Genomic DNA, 20193 nt, shown 5'->3' with positions numbered 1-20193 from the left:
CCCTCTTACAAGGACCCTTGTGATTAGATTGTACCCACATGGATACTCCAGAACAATGTCCATAATTTATCACATCTGTAAAATTTCTTTTTGCCATGTAAAGTAACATGTTTACAAGTTCTGGATGTTAGGATTTGGACATCTTTTGGGGGCCATGATTTTACTACACCATCTTAGTAATATTCAGTCTTCCAAACCATGAACATGGGTTATCGTTCCATTTATTTAGGTCCTCTTTAATTTGTTTCAAGGACGTTTGGTCATTTTCAGTGTACAAATCTTATATTTAATTTGTTAAATGTATTAAGTTTATTATTATTATTATTATTTTTAAAAGATTTTATTTATTTGTTTGACAGAGATCACAAGTAGGCAGAGAGGCAGGCAGAGAGAGGGGGAAGCAGGCTCCCTTCTGAGCAGAGACCCTGGATGTGGGGTTTGATCCCAGGACCCTAAGATCACGACCCGTGCTGAAGGCAGAGCCACCCAGGTGCCCCAGTTTCTTATTATTTTTAAAAACATTCATTTATTTTGGAGAGAGAGTGTGAGCAGAGGGAGGAGGAGAGGGAGAAAGAGAGAATCCTCAAGCAGACTCCCTGCTGAGTGTGCACCGGCACCCCCACCTCATGTGGGGCTCGATCCCAGGTCAGGACCTGAGCTAAAACCAAGAGTCAAACACTCAACCTAATGAGTCACCCACATGCCCTTAGTATTTTATTATTTTTGATACTATTGAAAATGGAATTGTTTTCTTAATTCCATGCTTGGATTGTTCATTGCTAGTGTATAGAAATACAACTGATTTTTGTATATCGATCTTATATCCTGTAATCTCGATGAAAGTTTCTTTTTGGAGGTGATGAAAATCAAATAGTGGTGACGGTTTTTGCAACTGTGAATATACTAAAAACCACTGAACCGTATCCTTTAAAAGGGTGAATTTTATGATCTGTGAATTATGTCTCAGTAAAGCTTTTACTAAAAAAGCCAGGTATATCATTTGGGAATGTCCGTGAAACACTAAGATGTGAATTACCATCATCTCACAAAAGGAGCGTCTCTTTTGGATGTGAGCTTAGAGTCAGGGAGGAGGAAAGTTAGGGGTTAGACATGCTTGCGCTTTGGTACGTGCTCTTGTTTACTTCCAGATGGCAACTCTAGAAGTTGCACATTCCTGATCCTAGTACGTTTGGTGGAAGAACTTCTCTTCATACCTCTTTTGTTCCTAGACTCATCCCTGCCTCAGGGCCTTTGCTATTGTTCTCTGTCTGGGCCACTCTCTCACCACATCCTCACACGGTTGGCTCCTTTTTGCTATTGAAGTCTCACTTCTGAGAGATCTTCCTTGTTGAACAAATCAAATCTAAAGTAGCTTTCCCAATCCATTCTCTATCACACTACAGTGTTTTTTTATTTTTTCTCCTCCTGTCACTAGCTGAAATTATTTGCTTTGTTAATTGCTTGCTTGTGTGTTTTTCCTTTGTACAATATAAGCTCTTTTGGAGCCGGAGCTAGACTCTCTTGTTCACCACTGCATCCTTAAGTTCTGGGACAGAGCCTGGCACATAGGAAATTACAACTAAACGTTTGTTGAATGAAAAAAAATATATTTTTAAAGAGAACAGCTACAATTTGGCTTAACTGTTTTAGCTGGCAAATGAAGCTCTGGCAAAGTCCCTTTTTAAAAAAAAATTAAATTTTAAATTTTAATTCCAGTACAGTTAACATACAGTGTTATATTAATTTCAGGTGTACAATATAGTCATTCAACACCTCTATACATTACCCAGTGCTCATCATGGTAAGTGCACTCTTGAATCCCCCTCACCTGTTTCACTGATCCCCGCCCCCCACTCTAGTAACCATCGGTTTGTTCTCTATAGTTAAGAGTCTGTTTCTTGCTTTGTCTTTCTTATTCCCCCACACCCCCTTTGCTCATTTGTTTTGTTTCTTAGATTCCACATGAGTGAAGTCAAATAGTCTTTGTCTCTCTAGAAGACTGACTTATTTCACTTAGCATAATACTCTTTAATTAATGCTCTTGTACTTTTTGGTAAATACCCAGTAATGCCATTACTGGGTCATGGGGTAGCTCTATTTTTAACTTTTTGAGGAAACTCCATACTGTTTTCCACAGTGGCTGCACCAGTTTGCATTCCCACCAACGGTCCACGAGGGTTCTTTTCCTTCACATCCTCACCGACACTTGTTGAAATCTCTTTTTAAAACAATCCTAGTGATATTAACTGGCAAGCAATTCTATGGACTCATAAAAGATGATGTGTTTGTACTAACAGCCTTTATCCACATTTGCCATAGGTTTCGGAGCTGACAGAATTCTTCAGTAGAGGGGTTAAATGATTTAGAAAGCTAGTCTGAGGCGGGCAGTATCCCAGGTGCAAAGAGAAAATAGGAGATGAGAACAGGGCCAGCTGATTACAAAACGGTGACACCTCCTCTTGCATTCAGCTCCTTACATCAAAAGGTGGAGTCTGTATCTTCACCTCTGGAATCAAGGCTGGCCGCAGGACTTGCGTTGACTACTGGAAGGGAGAAGTGATAGATGCCACTGCTGACCCTACGTCTTAAGCAGGCCTTGCGCTCTTCTGTCATCTCTCTCAGAGATACAGGAAGCCAGGGTCAGCCGGCTGGAACGGGAGAGATCAAGGGCTGCTGAGGCCGGTCCTGCAGGAGGCCACTCTCGAGGACTCCCCAGGTGATCTCACACTGTGACCACACCCAGCGGAGAGCTCTGAGTCCGGGTCTGGATTAGCGGCAGCATCTTGCTGACCTGGAGATTTTTTTTTTTTTTAAAGATTTTATTTATTTATCAGAGAGAGAGAGGGGGAGAGAGTGAGCACAGGCACACAGAATGGCAGGCAGAGGCAGAGGCAGAGGGAGAAGCAGGCTCCCTGCTGAGCAAGGAGCCCGATGTGGGACTCGATCCCAGGATACTGGGATCATGACCTGAGCCGAAGGCAGCTGCTTAACCAACTGAGCCACCCAGGCGTCCCTGACCTGGAGATTTTTAAGTAAACTTAACTACTTATTGCTGTATGCCATTGGAGTTTTTGTGGTTGATTGTTATGCAGCATTACTGTGGCCATCGATAACCGGTGGAAGAAGCAAGGGAAGGGTGAATGCTCCCAGGAGTGTGCGGTTTGAACTCAATGTCTGGCAGGATGGTTGGGAGAAATGAGTAAGAGAACATGTATCCAGTGTTTGCCCCAGGGTCGGCACATTTATTGTAGTGGCTCCTTGAATGCTTGTTGAATGGACTGTGGCTGGGAATGGCAGGGGAACGGGGGTTTAGGTTCAAGTCGGTACAGCTAGTACTTGGATTCTTAGCTTCCCGAGGGTGGGAGCCAAGTCTCTTATCCATGTTTCATTCTGACTTCATAGCATATACTGCAAATCCCACATACATTAATAATAAAGTACAGGGAGTACACCAAGCAAGTGGCCTTATGCTCCAGGACTGGCTTCATTTGGTTTTGTAGAAAACTTTGTTATTTCTGCTTAGTTCAATGAGGGAAGAGTTCCATTAACATTTTCCCTCAGTCTGTCCTCTTATTAAGAATGCCAGATGGGGGCACCTGGGTGGCTCAGTGGGTTAAAGCCTCTGCCTTCTGCTCGGGTCATGATCTCAGGGTCCTGGGATCAAGGCTTGCATCGGGTTCCCTGCTCATTGGGAGCCTGCTTCCTCCCCTCTCTCTCTCCCTGCCTACTTGTGATCTCTGTCTGTTAAATAAGTAAATAAAATCTTTAGAAAAAAAAAAAAGAATGCCAGATAGTTCTTATGTCTCTAGATTTCTATTTTCAGGTTCTCTATATTTGGAAAGAATCCATGCTTGTGCAGTCGACTGTAGCAAAATAATCCGGCAGCCAGAGGTTTCAACAGAGCCTTATACCACAACTTGCAAAAACTGTGCTTTCTTCTGTAGGCCGAATGACAACTTTAAGGAGACTGATATCCAGATCTTAACTTTTTGTCTGTTTGTATATTGATTACCCATGCTAGTTAACTAATGAGGTAAAAATCCTATCTTCTAAAATTTAAATCATCAGGCATAGAGATGGTCTTCCTAAGAGAGGCAGAAGAGATGAACTTCTTTTTGCATGAGCTTGGAGCTCATCTGAGTCAAAATGGAAAGCTTTTTGGGTCCTTTTCCAATCGCACCCATGTTGGGGGGCCTGACTTTTGTCTTGGCCTCCCTGATCAGGACTGCCCTCCCTCACATGCCCCAACCACTCCAGATCCATCTTGACCAGCCTGGCAGGCTCTGGACCCAGACTGCCTGCAAGTTCAGACAAATCCCAGCTCCCTCATTTATTGGCTATGAATTTTTGGTTCAACTGTTTCACCTCTCGAGGCCTCAATTTCCTTAACCTTCAAGTGGTGATAATACTAGTCCTTGTTGTAGGGTATTTGCTGAGATAATCAGCTAGCTTAGAGGGCCCAGCAGGGTACCTATTAAATGTCAGCCATTGTGATCTAGTAAATTAAGTAGGCTGGTAATCAGTTAATGTACATACTTTCCAGATATGTTTGCCTGTACATGGGGGTTTTTGTTTTTAACTTTTATTAGAAAATAACTTTGAATTTACAGAGAAGTGGTAAAAGTAAGAATAAAATACAGAACACCCATATAGCCTTTATTTAGATTCACTTACTGATAGCAAGATAGCCCATTTGCTTTATCATTCTGCACGATATATATATATATCATATATATATATGATATATATAACACACACAAAAATATATATAATTTTTTGAATCATGGGAAAGTAAGTTGCTTATGTCATGAACTGTTATTCCCAAGTATTTCCATTTTTTTTAAAGTAAGCCGCATACCGAACACGGGGCTCAAACTCATGACCCCGGGAGTCCCATGCTTTACTGACTGAGCCAGCCAGGCACCCTCAATACTTCCAAAGAATAAAGATATTCTGATATTCTCTTACTTAACCACAATACCATCAAATTCAGCAAATTTTACTTCAATATGTTACTCTTATCTAATCTGTCTGTAGTACGATTTTGTTAACTGATCCAATAATGTCCTTTATAGCATATTCTTCTTCTAGCAAAAGATCCAATCTGAGACCAGGTGTTGCCTTTAGCTGCCCGTATCTCTTGTCTCCTTCTATCTAGGCCATTTCTGCGGCCTGCCTTTGTCTTGGACGACACATTCTAATAGAGTGTTTGTCATTTTGAATTGGATCAATTTTCCCTCAGGATTTCATACAAAACATGCATTTCTGGCTGGACTGTTGCATCCATGGTGCTGTCTCCTCAGAGCATCCCATGTGGGGGCACACAACGTCCTCTTCCCCTTGCTCACATTAATTTTGATCACCCAGCCAATCCGAGTCTGCGTTTCCGTTGTTGAGTCACTATGTTTCTCTTACAACTAGGAAGCAAATCATGGGGATGCACTTTACGGCAGTGTAGTACCTGGATTCTCATCAGATTCCCCTCTTAGATTAGTATCCACCAATGATTGTTAATCTATGCAAAAGGATGATTTTCCAACTGCAGCATTCCCTCCATATTTTCAGTTCAGCTTTTGGCATTCTGATGTAGGCAAGAGTCCTCCCTTACACCGTCAGCATTTGCTAATGGCTCCCTTCCCTAATGTGTGCCTGTTTTAGTGACTTCAGATTTGTATCTGGAGGTATTTAGGCCTGCCCTTCCTCCCTTCCTTCCTTCTTTTCTTTATCAGTTTGGATTCATGGATTTCTATTTTTCTCAATGGTTTATAACCGTATTATTCTTAATGATTTTGATGGTCAAATTGTGCCAGATGTGGCCAGTGGTAGTCCCAGGGCTTTAAAATTCAGTTTCTCAATTGAAAGGTTCTATAAAGTTCCCTGAAGAGAGTTATTGTTTGAACCAGAAAGAGGCCTGGATCGCTGAGACAGCTCTGTGCTAGTAGTGGCCATGAAGGTTTTCTACTGATGCTGTGAACTTGCCCAGGAGTCTGAGAACACTGTGTTGAAAACCCATGCTTTGTTTTCTTTACATGTTCAAGATGGGAAAGAACATTTGTTTATTGTAGGCCTTCTGCCATTCCTTTGTAGTTGTTTCCCAGAGACCACAACAAAGTACAGAATTCACAGTGTTTGGGTCTGCACAGAGATGCAAGGAGAAACTGGGGCTCTTTTTATTATGGGCTCCAAACTCTTGGAAAGGGAAATTGTCTTGGTCAAATTACAGTGCAATCATCTCCTTTTATCTCTCCAGGGACATTTTACTGGAAAATTGATGCTGCAGTAGAAAGAAAGCAGCTGGTAATGCAGTAGCAGAGCACATCACCCCTGCTATTTATTATACCTCAAGAATTATTTCAGGCATTAATTTACTTGTTGATGGAATATTTAAAACTATTTATGGAATATCTAGTGTGTTTCTCCATATGAGGAAGAACTTATCATTTCCTACAGTCCATAGGATTTATAAGACTTTCTGGTCCAAAAAAATACCCACACTGTCTTTCCATTGAGTTTTATTAACTATGAAAAGAACTAACATTCTACCAGCACTTACTCTGTGTAGGACATTGACTTAAACACTGCAGTTTTACAATTCCAGGAGGGAAATGATGATCTCATTTTGATGAGTAGGAAACTGAAGCACAGAAATGTTTAGTAACTAGCCCAAGGTCACACAGTTGGTGGTTGAGGTAGAGTTGAATCTGGTCAATACGGCTCTAAAGCCCAATGCAGAAACAGGAGAAGGGGGTGAACATTTCTTGATATTCTTGACCTACCTGATATAATGAACAAATGCAATGAGCAGGCATCCCAGGTAGAAGGAGAAGAAGATGAGGGAACTGAGAAGGATGGATTTCACATAAACAGATCCTAAGGGAAGAGAAACAACTTTAGTCAGCAAGTCCCCAGGAGAAAAGAGGACCGTGTTTGGGATAGGACAGCTTCAAGGGCCCATCTCCATCACACCCATTTTGAAATCCTAATACATTTCCATTTGCCGCAAAGGCAACAAAGCTGCTGGAGTTCCCCCAGACTTATCCACAAATGCCGCCTTTCATAGTCATGAGTACCCAGTGGAAGCTAGGAAGGGACTTCCTGTATACAACTTCACAATTGAGCTCCCTCTCTTTCTGGAAGAGATTTAACAGAATGCTTTGACTGTCTCTTCTATCTCTAAGGTAAATATCAGTTTTCTTACGATGTTTCTCTGGAAGGATGACATGAGTAACGATGCATATGACTGACTTCCTGACATAGAAATTGTTCTCTATTGAATCCTAGAGCCAACACTGACCTTTAATGGAAGGAACAATGGTCACTTTAAGGTTCTTTGTTCGTTGTAGATTCCAGGTTTGGTTCTCCTTTCCTGGTAAAAAAAGAAGGAGGCACAGTAGATCAGATACTTGGTTCTTGGCCTTTCATCTGAACAGTTCAAAAACTGTCCACAATTAGCTCTGGTTGTTGAATTTCCTTGTAGCAAGAACTGGAGGAAAACCTAGCCTCCAAAGCTGCAGACCATCTGATACCCCCTTTGGGCCAAACTTTCAATGTGGCCTTTGCTTGGTGCATTTTGGTAGTATTGAAGCAATGAGACTGCAGCCCCCACTTCTTGAGTGAAGAAGGCTCGACCCTTCCTCTGCTATCCGAGTGGCTCAGTAGGCCAGAGACATCTGAAGGAAATAGCCACAAAAACAAAAGCTGTCTCATCTTTTGGTTTCCATTATTCCAGCCAGTGAAACTTTGTTTTTTGTTATATAGTCATAGAAGGACTTGTAGTTTACCAAAGATCAACAGACACTGGCAAAACTCTAGACTGCATAATTAAGAGATTAAAGAATGCAGAAGCTGAAATTTCACCTAATTGGCAAGGGAACCATGTTAAACTCAATAGTGGACACCCTCTGTGTTAATCACGTGTGGTTCATCAGCTGCTGGGGGTCTGGTTTTCAGTAAGCAGCCTGTGCCTTTCCCACAGTGGTTCCTGGGTAGTTACCCAGAACCATCTGTTCTGTGCCTAAGGGCTCACACAATCCCTGTCATGGGGAGAAACTGTCCCACTTTGATTTCTTACCATCTTGCCAGGTATAATTTTGGCAACTGAAACTGAGAACTCTGAATTTTCCTTGTACATCCTGTGGAAATGATAACTGCTGATAAATACAGTGGCTCCATTACCAAATTGATCTTAGAAAGTGGACCCTGATATGCTACGTAAAATCATTATTTCATAAAGCCAAATATCTGTTGAGTAAAAGGTCTACTGAGAGTATATACCTCACGTGGTCTGAGGGACTGTTTCTTACCCTGGATAAAGAAAGATCCTCCACAGGCGTAATCTTCAGGCTTTATCACAAATACCACGAAGAACTGCTCGCCTGGAAAATCCTTCTTCTGTGTGAGACATAACAACTAGTGAGAGTAAGAAAGGGTAGTAAAAGGGGAGAAAGTGCATGGTGGGGGTGGGGGAGGCAGGGAGAGAGGAAAGAGAAGAAAAGTGGAGTTCACCCCTGCCTTCTTATTTCTTAGAAAGAACCTTCAGATACCCATGATTTACTCCAGATTTTATCCACAATAAAATAATTGCTACACACAAAAATTTCAAGCAAATAGACACACTATTCTAATTTCACTCTATGTTGTGTCCACTTAGGTGCTTAGAACTGTAATAGGTCCCAGGTAAAAAAAAATATGTCAATAGCCTGTGTTTAATAATGAATACTTGTATATGCTGTTTTTAAAATAAGCATACTCTAGAGTGTTTTAGGTTCACTATATTAAGTCTTTATTATTTAAAAATCTAATGATAGGGGTGCCTGGGTGGCTCAGTGGGTTAAGCGTCTGCCTTCAGCTCAGGTCACGATCTCAGGGTCCTAGGATCGAGCCCACATCTGGTTCCCTGCTCAGCGCGAGTTTGCCTCTCCCTCTCTCTCTGCCCCTTTCCCCTGCTTGTGCGCTCTCTCTCTCTCTAATAAATAAATAAAATCTTTAAGAAATTAAAAAAAAATCTAATGATAAATGACTTTCCTGAAAGTCACACAGCCACAATTAAGTAATTTAAGTTAGGGATGTGAAGATTAAGTGAGGAGACCTGAGTTGTTAAGTCCTGGCTTTAACTTTCTCTAAGTGTGCTTCTCTGTGTCCCAGTCCCCCTACTCATGAGTGAACAAGAACAGCTATTTGGTGTATCAAAACTGAAGCACTAAGAAATTAAAGCTTAATAAAACTTTTGACATTTGATAGCTAAATTATAATTAACCTCTCTTCATTCCTTGTTATTCAGTAAACAGTATCACCTTACCCTGGAGAACAGACCAAGTTGTAAGTAACTTGGGTAAACACCACCCTAAAGGCAGGAACAGAATCTTTCTGAAAATCTACTGACATGATATATATTCATTTTTCTATAAAACTGCCATTGATATAACTTAATGACAAATGACAAAAGGGCGAACTGCTATACACATGTGGTCTATATTCCTTTGAACATATCCATTCTGTCCAGAATGGAAGTCCTCTTTTGGTTACTGTTATAGGTATATAGAGTATTAGAATTGGTTCAATTCCTTTAAATAGATCAAGCTTCACACTAAATTGGCAACCCCCAATGAGGAGATTGGCATCTCATCCTACCTCTCTAAGCACTCTGTCAGATATGTGTCCCACTGCATCATGGGTTCCCAGGACTTCGCAAGGGGAATGGGGCAAAGCCCATGGCCTGGGCTTTGATTTCAGAAGTAGCGATCTTTGCTTTATTTTATTTTATTTTTTAAAAATTTTATTTATTTGAGAGAGAGAGTGAGAGAGAGAGAGAGAGAGAGTACAAGTAGGGGTTAGAGAAGAGTATAGGGAGAGGGAGAAGGTGCAGACTCCCTGCTGAGCAGGGAGTCCAATGTGGGGCTCTATCCTAGGACCCCAAGATCATGACCTGAGCCAAAGGCGGAGGCTTTAACCCACTTAGCCACCCAGGTACCCAGCAATCTTTATTTTAAAACCTATCATAAAGGAAAGAGATCCAAGGCACACAGTGAATGATGATAACTTCTGGATGCTGGTCCAACAGGTAACCTGACCATAAACTGTGCATTGTAGTTGACAATAGTGGACACAGAAGTGATGTCTCACCTGCAGGGTGATGGCAGCTTTCTTGGTCATGGACTGATACACACCATTAAATTCCACATTGTGGTCGAGATCATACACTGGGCACTGTAATGCACATGAAGGATAAAAAAGAAAGCTTCACTAAGGCCATACTACACATACCACACATTCTGTCTGCATCACAGAGCAGACAGGAAACCTTTTCTCCAAGTAAAGTCATGAAACAGTCCTCCTAAAACTCGGTGCCTTGATTTCTAAAGTCCTCTCAAGTGTCCTCTAAAGGTTACTTTATATCAAAGAGACCTGAAAAGCTTGTCTTAAAGTGTATGATGCCTTTCCCATTTGTTACTAACACATTATGAGACAAAAAGGGGCTATGGTTACAATGAAATTTTTTAAAAAAAGATTTTATTTATTCATTTGACAGAGAGAGACACAGTGAGAGAGGGAACATAAGCAGGGGGAGTGGAAGAGGAAGAAGCAGGCTTCCCGCAGCTCTATCCCAAGAGTGTGGGATCATGACCTGAGCTGAAGGCAGATGCTTAACAACTAAGCCACCCAGGCACCCCTACAATAAAAATTTTAAAATCTAGGCTAAGCGGTAGGTTTCTATGTTTCTTGACCCACGGTTGGCCCACGGTTTGGTCTTCCATTTTCTTTTCTTTTCTTTTTTTTTAAGATTTTATTTATTTATTTGACACAGAGAGATCACAAGTAGGCAGAGAGGCAGGCAGAGAGAGAGAAAGAGGAGGAAACAGGCTCCCTGCTGAGCAGAGAGCAGCTTAACCCACTGAACCACCCAGGAGCCCTGGTCTTCCATATTCTTTGTCACAATCTGCCCTCCCTTCCTTCTTCCCTTTGTTTATTTTGGTGAGGGATTAAGTATTCTCTATCTACCCCAAATCAGTGTCTCCAAACAGATTATCCACTTGTGTGCACAAGATACTACTTTTATTATTTAGCAGTTTTGCAGGAGATACAGAGTAAGAGGATGACATGGTCCTCACCCTCCTCTTTCATTTGTCCTGGTGATGAAGTTCTAGAACCTAGGTGAGGTTCGGTGGGCTGAGGTCCGGAGCCGATGACCAAGAAAGAATTCTTGAGACATCTTTGGTGCAAAATGGTGGTTTATTAAAGCATGGGGACAGGACCCGTGGGCAGGAAGAGCTGCTGCCCCGGGTTGTGAGGGAGGGCAGGTTATGTACCCTGCTGTTGGGGGAAGGGGAGGGGAAGGGAGGTTTCAGTGGAGCTTTCATATGCTAAAGAGGGCCTACAAGGCGCCAGGATGTCTGAGGCCTACCAGAGGCCTTGCCCTTGCAGCTGGATCAATGTTGTCTCTAGACCAGCCATTAACATTAAGATAGTTGGGAGACTTTTTGGTGGGATGTCACAATCCTGCTATCAATCGTCTTTGTTAGTGAGATTTAGGGCATTTGTAAACCAAGGGAGACTCCTGTCCAGCAGTATTGTGAGCTCTGCAAGTTAACTATTTGCTTATTGTTCATGGCAGTCAGGGCTGCCCAGGGATGCTACACATAGGACTGAGGGGGAACAGATGGGGGGGGGCTGTGCAAGGTGGCAGCTTTTGCTTTGTCTTCAGCCAGCCTTGTGCTCCCTCATCACTGGGACAATATAATGCTCCATATTGAAAGGCTGACAAGTTATTAAGACTCACCATGATATTCTGGACTGAGACAACAGAACACGGATAAGCCATTTCGGACTGGACTTTAATGATAACCGAGTCCACATCATCAGGAAATTTGTATAGAAAATACTGAGAATCAGAAAAAGAAATTGATTTGTTAATATTCAAAAAAGTTTTACTGTTATGAACTCAAACTGGTTTTACATGAATAGGATTGTTTCTTCTCACATTAGACACAAAGTTCAGACATAAATCTCCATTAATTCAGTCAGCCATTCCTCTCACATATAGTGAGCAACAGCTGTGTGCAGGGCTCTGGGCTCTCTGCCAGATATTAGGCACACAGCAGTGAACAAAACAAGGTAGGCATTTTAGAAATGTTGTCATTTCATTTGCTAACATTTCTCTCTCAACTCAACCTTCCTGCACTTCATTCCAGTTTCTGCTTAAGATTCCTCCCAACCCTTTGAACTAGGGATAGTCAAGACATTTATTTCTAGGTGATCCTTTTTGAAATAGGAAGCAGATAAGCCTGTTCTTCAAGATTCTTAACAACCTTCCTTTAGGCAAGAATTACAGGAGACCTACCCCTGCCCCTAGACTTCTTGTTCAAGAATCTGTTTCCCGGCTGGAATGTAGTGAGATGGTATTTCTGTTCAAAGATCAAGCACTATTTCATACCCTGAATTATGTTTATATTTGAGCAGGCTGAGACACCTTTAAAACTATTTCTCAGGTATCAACAGAATCAGGAAGCATTTATAATAGAAAGAAGTTATACCATTTACCCAGATTAGATTATGAATCCACTGTTTATTAACACTGCGTTTTAAACATGTTGCTAATAAATGAAGAAAGGAGACTCCTATCCAATAATTATAAATGTGGTAACTGGCTGAGAAGCTTGACATAGAGATTTTGAGGACACCAACCAAAACAAGCCCAACATCCTAGGACTCTAATAAATCTATCAGTTTAAAGGAGAGACAAAACATGTTAAAAATTAATTTTGTATTCCAGCCTCCTCTTTACCAACCTTATACTGAGAACCAGAACAATAAAAATAGAATGTTGTCCAATAATCCAAAGCCTTCTGATGGGGAAAAAAAATAACCTCAAGATTAAGGAGTGTCATTAACGCTGCTGCTTGGAAGTCTGTTCATGCCTTTTAACAGATGGTAACACTCCCAGGAGCCCACTTCATTTTGACCTTTCATTTTGGAGCTTGATTCATATATATAACACAGGGCTCTTCCAAAGGTAAATGCTCTGGAATTCTCAAGGGGTATTTTTGGTTCTTAGGGAAGCCAAACTTCGTAACTCATGAGCATTACGGTGATCACCGTTAGCAATAGGGAGTATCGTGTATATTCCTATATATTAGAGGAGTTGGTTTTATGCAAAAATTAGATAGCTATTGAAGCTTTATCTATATGCCAAAATATTATCAATCTTCTTTATCTCTAAATTACCATCAACCCCAAATAAATATTTTTGACCCTTGCCTGGAAAATCTACTTTTATCAGAAAGGAGCTAATGACAAGGATCCAAAGCAATGGCTCAAATTCAGACCAGAAATCACCACCTTGAGTCCTCACTACTTACACAGTTTCTGTAACCTGCTTCTATCTGATAATAAAGGTTCTGTGAGAATGTGTAATAGTTTGGGTGAGTTTATATAAATAGAAAAATCTGTCCTACAACTGAAGAGGATATAAAATTTCGGCCAAAATGGGAACAGTTAATAGTAAGGTCAAAGTTGCATAGATATCAAAAAAGTTTTGTTTTTATTAGTTTGTTCTAAGGATGTTTTACTCCAGTTTGAGATTTATATGCAGACTACTTGGACTTTCATATTTACATACCTTTTTAAAAATAAGAGGAAGCCATCATATATAGTCATCACTGATTTTCTACAAACTGGAAGTATACTCTAGCATTCCGTTACCATATTTAGTATAGTGCTGTACAGCACTATTAGACTAGACTCTTTCTATAGTTGGGGTGTAAGTTTTCCCCCCTTCTTTAGATATCTCCCATTACACCTAGCCACTAGTGCTTTATATTTATTTTTTAAAAATTTAAAATCAATTAATTAACATATAATGTATTATCAGCTTCCCAGGTAGAGCGTAGTAATTCATCAGTTACTTGTATCACCCAGTGGTCTTTACATCACCCAGTTACCCCATCCCCCCCCGCCCTCCCCTCCAGCAACCCTCACTTTGTTTCCTAGAGTTAAGATTCTCTTACAGTTTATCTCCCTCTCTGATGTCAAATATTTCATGAATGAAGTGGCCAGGAAATGTTGAAGGTGAGAGATTATGGCCCTCTAATCATGGGAAGTTTAGCTCTGAAAAGATGTGTGGGAGTTGGCCCATACAGGTCTGGAGAGCTGATTGTGCCCATCTCTTCCCGACTCTGTATTCAAGGACATTATGCTGGCAGCTTGAGATTAGCCAGAATAGAGGTATTTTCACCACAGAAATGGGCAACTGCTACAGATCAGGAACTTCTCTCTGGAAACTGGTCGTTCAATATTTACCAGCACCTAAATGCTTGTCATAGAGTTACACCAGTATCCATAGATTATGTTACTCCCAGTTTTAGCACATTTGAAACAAAAAATTAAGTAGCCATGTATGACCTAAGCTATATCACAGCCTACAGAAGATTTACAAAAAATATCAGGACATTAAATGAATCTGTTATAAACTTGCTATTGCATAGACTTTACTCTTTTAGAAGTGGCGAAAGAGAAAAGGAGCTAGAATTGTCCATAGAAAAGCAATTTAAGTGGAAGTTTTCAAGTATTTATTCTGTTTATGATTATGGTTTAATGGAGAGCACAGCATAAATATCTAATTCTTCTCATGTCAGCATTCCTGGTCTCTCTTTACGACAGGAATAATTTATTCTACCTGTAACACTGTAGAAATTAAAGTCTGTCTTGTTTTCAGGGCATTTCCTGGTCAGTTAATTATTTGTGTACCTGTATTGTGTTTGGCCTTCCACTCCCTGGCCCCCCAGCGCCCATTTTGATTACAAGGTCCATGAGGGCAGAAGTTACATCTTTTTCTCTTTCACCTCATGTCCCCAGCACCTAGTACAGTTGAATACTGTCCTTGGTGCATAACAGGCACGCAGTTTGCTAAAAGTTGAGCCAAGGAACATCTGTCAACAGATGTCATGCCTCCCATTTCACACTGATTAAGGGGATAAGATTAAATGCTGTGTCTAAAATTCAAGTAATATGAACAACGTGCCAAAAATGCAAATATAGCTCAAGATGTGGAAAGTCTAAGGCAATACCCCATGCTGACTCTACCCTATTACTGTGGCTTTCTGGAGGGTATTGAATCATGATAACCTTGAAACCCTTCACTTACCTGAGGTTGAGAGGGGCTGGCAGTGAAGTGAAAGGCAACATTTGTCCTGAGAAATGTAAGTGGGAGAGGGGAAAGGGGAAAAAGTGAGAGAGAAGCTAAGTTAGCAAGCAAAAATGATTTATGTAAAAGAAAACCATCTTAAAGTCAATGCAAGGAAAGCATTTGCCATCAAACTGACAAAGTTAACTGCATGAAGATTTGCTTTCAACTCTCAAGAATGATCAAATTGGGGAGGGGATCAATTTTATGTCTTTGTATACCCATGACATCATACCTAGTAAAGTAATTACTTGTTTACTTTTGCAGACACTTTTGCCTTTCGATTCTCTTAAGGTTTTACAATCAAGCACAGGATTTAGGTGTCAGAAGTGGGCTGAAACAGAGAGGAAAAGAAGGCTTGAGGTCCTTTTGGATAATATAGGTCATGCTTCAAAATAATTGGATGTATCCATGGTAAAAGATCATTATTTTAAACATGGTAAATACATCATCACCATGGGACGGGCCCTGGGGCTAGAAGCATACTCCTGACCCCAAGCACTTCTCCAAATGCCTGCCACACCAGCTAAAATTCCCGTCTAAGACTATGTCCTCTTCAGGTTACACATTGCCTTCTAAGGCCATCCTCTAAAATGCAAATACCATCACAAGAATATAATGAAGCAGTTTTCTCTCCAGTTGGTAATTTACTGTGAACTATTTTTTAAAAAAATATTTGGCTTATTTATTTGACAGAGAGAACACAAGTAGGCAGAGAGGCAGGCAGAGGGAGAGGGAGAAGCAGGCTCCCCGCTGAGCAGGGAGCCAGATGTGGGGCTCAATCCCAGGACCCTGGAGCCACCCAGGCGCCCCTTACTGTGAACGATTTTATTAGCTATGTTTGTTCTTCTGTGAAAGACAGCAGCAGTCCAGCACTGAGGAAAGGAGAGTGTGAGGAACACGTGGGAAGCATAGCCTTGTAGCAGAGAGGGCTGGCTGGCGTGAACACACACGAAATGGATTAAGAAGCTGGAGCACACAAAGACAAATTGGCCTTCTCTATAGTTTTGTAAAGGGCTCTTTTTGGCCTTTTACACTTTCTGGCTCCTGCCTCGTCTTTAGCTGCGAAGCTCACTCACACAAGCCCACTGCATTCTCAGTGCTGGCCCCTGCGGGGGGACTAGCCTTTCCTCCCCAACCCCCCTGTCGGGCCTGTATTTCAGGAAACCCGAACCTGAACTTGTCTGAGGGCCCCTTCCCTTGGTGCTCTCTAAAGAGTCTTTCTCTCTACTACTAATTTTTCTTTAATAAAAGTTAGAAGTTTTAAAAACTTAACTGAAGATTCCTTTATAAAGGACATGCCAAAACATTTAACAAGGAGTTTATAATTGGAGGCGTTGTTTAGAAGTCATAGAACTTGAGCGCTATTTCTAAATTTAATGGCCAACAATTTTAGGCTGTTGGCAGACTGGGTGCAGAATTTAGCAGTGGCTGCAATTTTTTGTGAAGCTACTCCCGACAGAAATGATCAGTGTCAAGGACTGCTTCTGTTGAAGAACAGTTGAAAACTTGTGGCCTGAAGTCAGCTAAAGAAGGCAAAGTCAGTGTCAAACGCAGTTGTGTGTTGACTCCTGAGATTCCACCACCAGAGTCCTCGGGACCCCATGCTGTGTGTGGCCTCAGCTCTGTTCAGTTGCCAGGTCAGGGGAAAGAGAAAGACACTGATTTTCTTGGCTGGCTACACATAGCAGGAGATTTCCAGATGCAACCAGTTTCCTTTGGCCAGAGATTTCTTTTATATACTCCCCTATCATTTGAATTCCAGTTGTAACACTGAATATATAGGCATCAATATGATTTTTCCCCCTTTCTTTTTTATAGTTTCCTTACGGGTATAATACATACAACCTTCAAAGCCATTATTTTCTTGAAGACTATCTCATTTAAGTCCTCTAACAGTGTAAGCAAAAATAAACATTGTGTCTGTTGCTGCTGAAACATGTTGCTTCCTTCCCTGGGGCAGTCGGGGGTGGAGGTGGTGACCTGCCACAGGTTGGGGAAGGTTTATTTTCACCAAGAATTGCTAACCAACAGAACAAAGCTGAGGCTCCTGCACACCACGAGAGAAAGAAGTGTAACATGGTCAACCTGTTTGTTTAAACAAATTAAGCACAGGAAACAAATGTTTATTCAATAAATAAGAAAAACTCAAAAGCTGACTTTGTTCCCTTGTTTTGCTTAGTTTGAGGGAGAGGGAAGAGGAAAGGACCAGATGGTGTCCAGAGAGGGAAGTGTGCAGATAAGGGAGACAGGAGAAGAAGAGAGAGAGGAGAAACCCATACAGAAGAGAAATAAGACAGAAGAACACGGAAAGGGTGGTGGGAAGAAGAGAGGGAGGGTGGCAAGAGAGGCAGGGACTTGGGGTGAGTACCAGAGAAGACTGTGAGATTGCCGGCATCTTCTTCATGCTGTGAGAGCCAGCCCCTGGCACAGAGGCCATTGTATGTGTAAAACCCCCACTTTGTTTGCTGAAGGAAATTATGCCCTATTATTCACTTGGACTATGGACTTCAGAATACCAGTCCCTGTTATCGCCTTACTGCCATCTGTTATGAACTCCCCCTGCTCCCCCCAACCCTTCCAGCCACCCTCTGGTCATGCCTAAATTTCTACCTCATCGCTCTGGTCTGAGTATAAACTCCACATGCCTGGGCTACATCTCACCCTTTCTTGCCTTCTCTAGGACTCCGCTTCTACAAAATTCAGCGGTCCTGTAAATTTTATACACCCCTGGCTTATAAATATATACGAATATCAACCACTTTCAAAATAAATAACAAAAAACCCCTCCACCCCAACAAAATGCCCCCCCGTTCCTGTATTTCACTCCTTTGATGTCAATCTCTACCTGCCCTCTCCTTCACAAACCAACTTCTTAAAACCGTGTTCTGCTTTCATCCCTCATTCATCCTCTCCTCTCTCCCCTACTGTGAGCATTCTTTTCCCATCTCCCTGAAGTTGTCTTTGGTGAGGGTAATAGTCACCTCCTAACTCTAGTGACTTCAACCTTCACTTTACCTCTCTGGGACATGTGACTCTGACGACCACTCCCTCTGTCTGGAAACTCTTTCCTCCCTTGGGCTCTGTGACATCTGCTTTCCTGGGTTTTCTCCCACAAAACTGCTATGTCTGCTCTGCTGCTTCTGATTGCTTCTGTTTCTCAGACCATCCATCCCTTCCATAAGAATGTGACCTGCTGTTCTTGACCTTCTCATTTTCCATAGCCATGTACATTATATATATATATCTGATTGCCATAAAAATCACATACATATTCAATTGCCACAAAACTCACAAAAAATATCAGTGAATCTCAAGTCTCCATGTCTAGCCCAGGGCTATCCCCTGAGCTCCCGTCAAGGGAGTATGATCGCCTGCTGGGCTTCTGCGCTTGGTTGGCCCTCAAACACCTCAGATTCCACAGGATCAGAATGGAATGTGCTATCATTTTCCTGATCCTGACCCACTGTGGCTCTTGATGTCAGACTTCTGACATCATCGTTGGAATCATCATGGACTCCCTTTTTGTCAACTTCCCCTTTTAATTGATCGCCAAGTCTTATTGACTCTATTAGTATATAAGTAACCCGGATGTGCCTGACCCACCTGAAGTACCATCTTTGCCCAGTGTAGCATTTGGTAAGGAAAAAAATTGGAAAAGTAATGGAAATCATTATTGTAGCCTATCCCCGAACACCAGAGGGTGATTACATAGTATGACACATGGCAAAATGGTCTAAAAGCCTCTTCACTCTCCCATTTCCTCAAAAAAATCTACTGAGTGAGATGGTAGCTGCATCATCTCACTCAAGTTTCTCAAAACAAAGACTCAGATCCCTACTTAGAAGTCTGGAGGAGGGTCAGAGCCTGGAAGGACTCAGGTAGGACTGCATTTTTTTTACATATTTTTTGGCATTTGTGGATTATCCCTGTGTATATTACTTGACTCTTTCTCTCCCTTACAACTTCATTGCTTCTGTAATGAGTTCAGTTCCTAATCATTGTTTACTCTTCTCGATTCAAATAACTTTTCATTTGCTTATTTGTCTCTGCTCTCTCCTCTCTCCAACTCATCTTCCATGTGACTACTAAATTCATCTCTAAAAATCAGATTTGTTTTATTTTATCCTGTTGCTTAAAAGCTTTAGTGGCTCCCATAAACTAAAAGTTGGCATTTAAACTCCCTAGTGCAGGGACACCTGGGGGGACTCAGTCACCTAAAAGTCTGACTTGATTTGGCTCGGGTCATGATCTTGGGGTCATAAGAATGAGTGCCATGTGGGGCTCCATGCTCAGCGCAGAGTCTGCTTGGATTTTCTCTCTCTCTCTCTCTCTTCTCCCCCCACTCCCACTTTTGCATGCACACACTCTCTAAAATAAATAAATCTTAAAGCAACAACAACAACTCTCTAGCACAGCATATAAGATCTCAAAGATTGAGGATTGGGTGCTATTATCTGTTTCTCTGTGCTCTTTCCTGTTCTTCCACCTCAGGCACTGTGTGGGCCAGCCTCCCCGAAGCACTTAAACTCAGTCTGCTATCTGTAATCCAGACCTTTCTTCTGAGCATCATGCTAGTGTATAGCCGACCTTCTGCCCAACATCTGTACCTGAAGTTCAACATGTCCCAAAGTGAACTTATCATCTCTTCCTTCCTCAACCTTCTCATTTTCTTAGTGGCACCACCATCTACAAGGGAGGACGCCATATTTGATTCTCCCATCTCCCTCACTCCTCATATCCAATCAAGTTTTGTCAGTTTCATCTCTCATTTCTTCAGTTCATCTCATTATTATCTTGACCACTGCATTAAGCCTTCTAATTTCTCTGCCTCCAGTCTTGTCCCCTTCAAATCCTCCATACAACTATGACAACTTAGACAACTACCTAACTTTCTTCACACCCCTTCCAAGCTCCTCCCATCCCATGATGAGGTGTCAGCCTGCCCCTACAGCCTCTGGCTCTTCCCTCTCTGTGACTTCACACTCCACTTCACAGAATGCTGATCACTGGAA

The 20193-nt window shown here is 41.7% G+C and overlaps 1 protein-coding gene across 11 annotated transcripts in view; it reads right to left on the bottom strand.

Annotated features, from left to right (window-relative positions):
* SIDT1 (SID1 transmembrane family member 1) overlaps positions 1-20193 on the bottom strand; it is a 97823-nt gene that overhangs the window by 39092 nt on the left and 38538 nt on the right. For 7 of the 11 annotated variants that reach the window (XR_006609096.1, XM_045088401.1, XM_045088403.1 and 4 more), the window contains 6 exons: positions 15140-15185; positions 11777-11878; positions 10123-10206; positions 8304-8409; positions 7295-7366; positions 6777-6870 (listed from right to left, as the gene is read on the bottom strand). Coding sequence is in view for 9 of the 11 variants with exons in the window: in XM_045088401.1 (XP_044944336.1) it covers positions 6777-6870; positions 7295-7366; positions 8304-8409; positions 10123-10206; positions 11777-11878; positions 15140-15185 (504 nt within the window). In the remaining 2 variants the exon portion in view is untranslated. Of the gene's footprint in view, positions 1-6776; positions 6871-7294; positions 7367-8303; positions 8410-10122; positions 10207-11776; positions 11879-15139; positions 15186-20193 lie in introns of those variants that run through there. The other 4 variants (XM_013060931.2, XM_045088400.1, XM_045088399.1 and 1 more) reach the window with 4 other exon arrangements.

This window comes from Mustela putorius, unplaced genomic scaffold (genome assembly GCF_011764305.1).
Source record: "Mustela putorius furo isolate JIRA1106 unplaced genomic scaffold, ASM1176430v1.1 tig00003834_pilon_pilon_pilon, whole genome shotgun sequence".
In the NCBI taxonomy this organism is placed as follows: Eukaryota; Metazoa; Chordata; class Mammalia; order Carnivora; family Mustelidae; genus Mustela; species Mustela putorius.
Note: the sequence above shows the minus strand (reverse complement) of the source record. Positions and strands in the feature narration are given on the sequence as shown.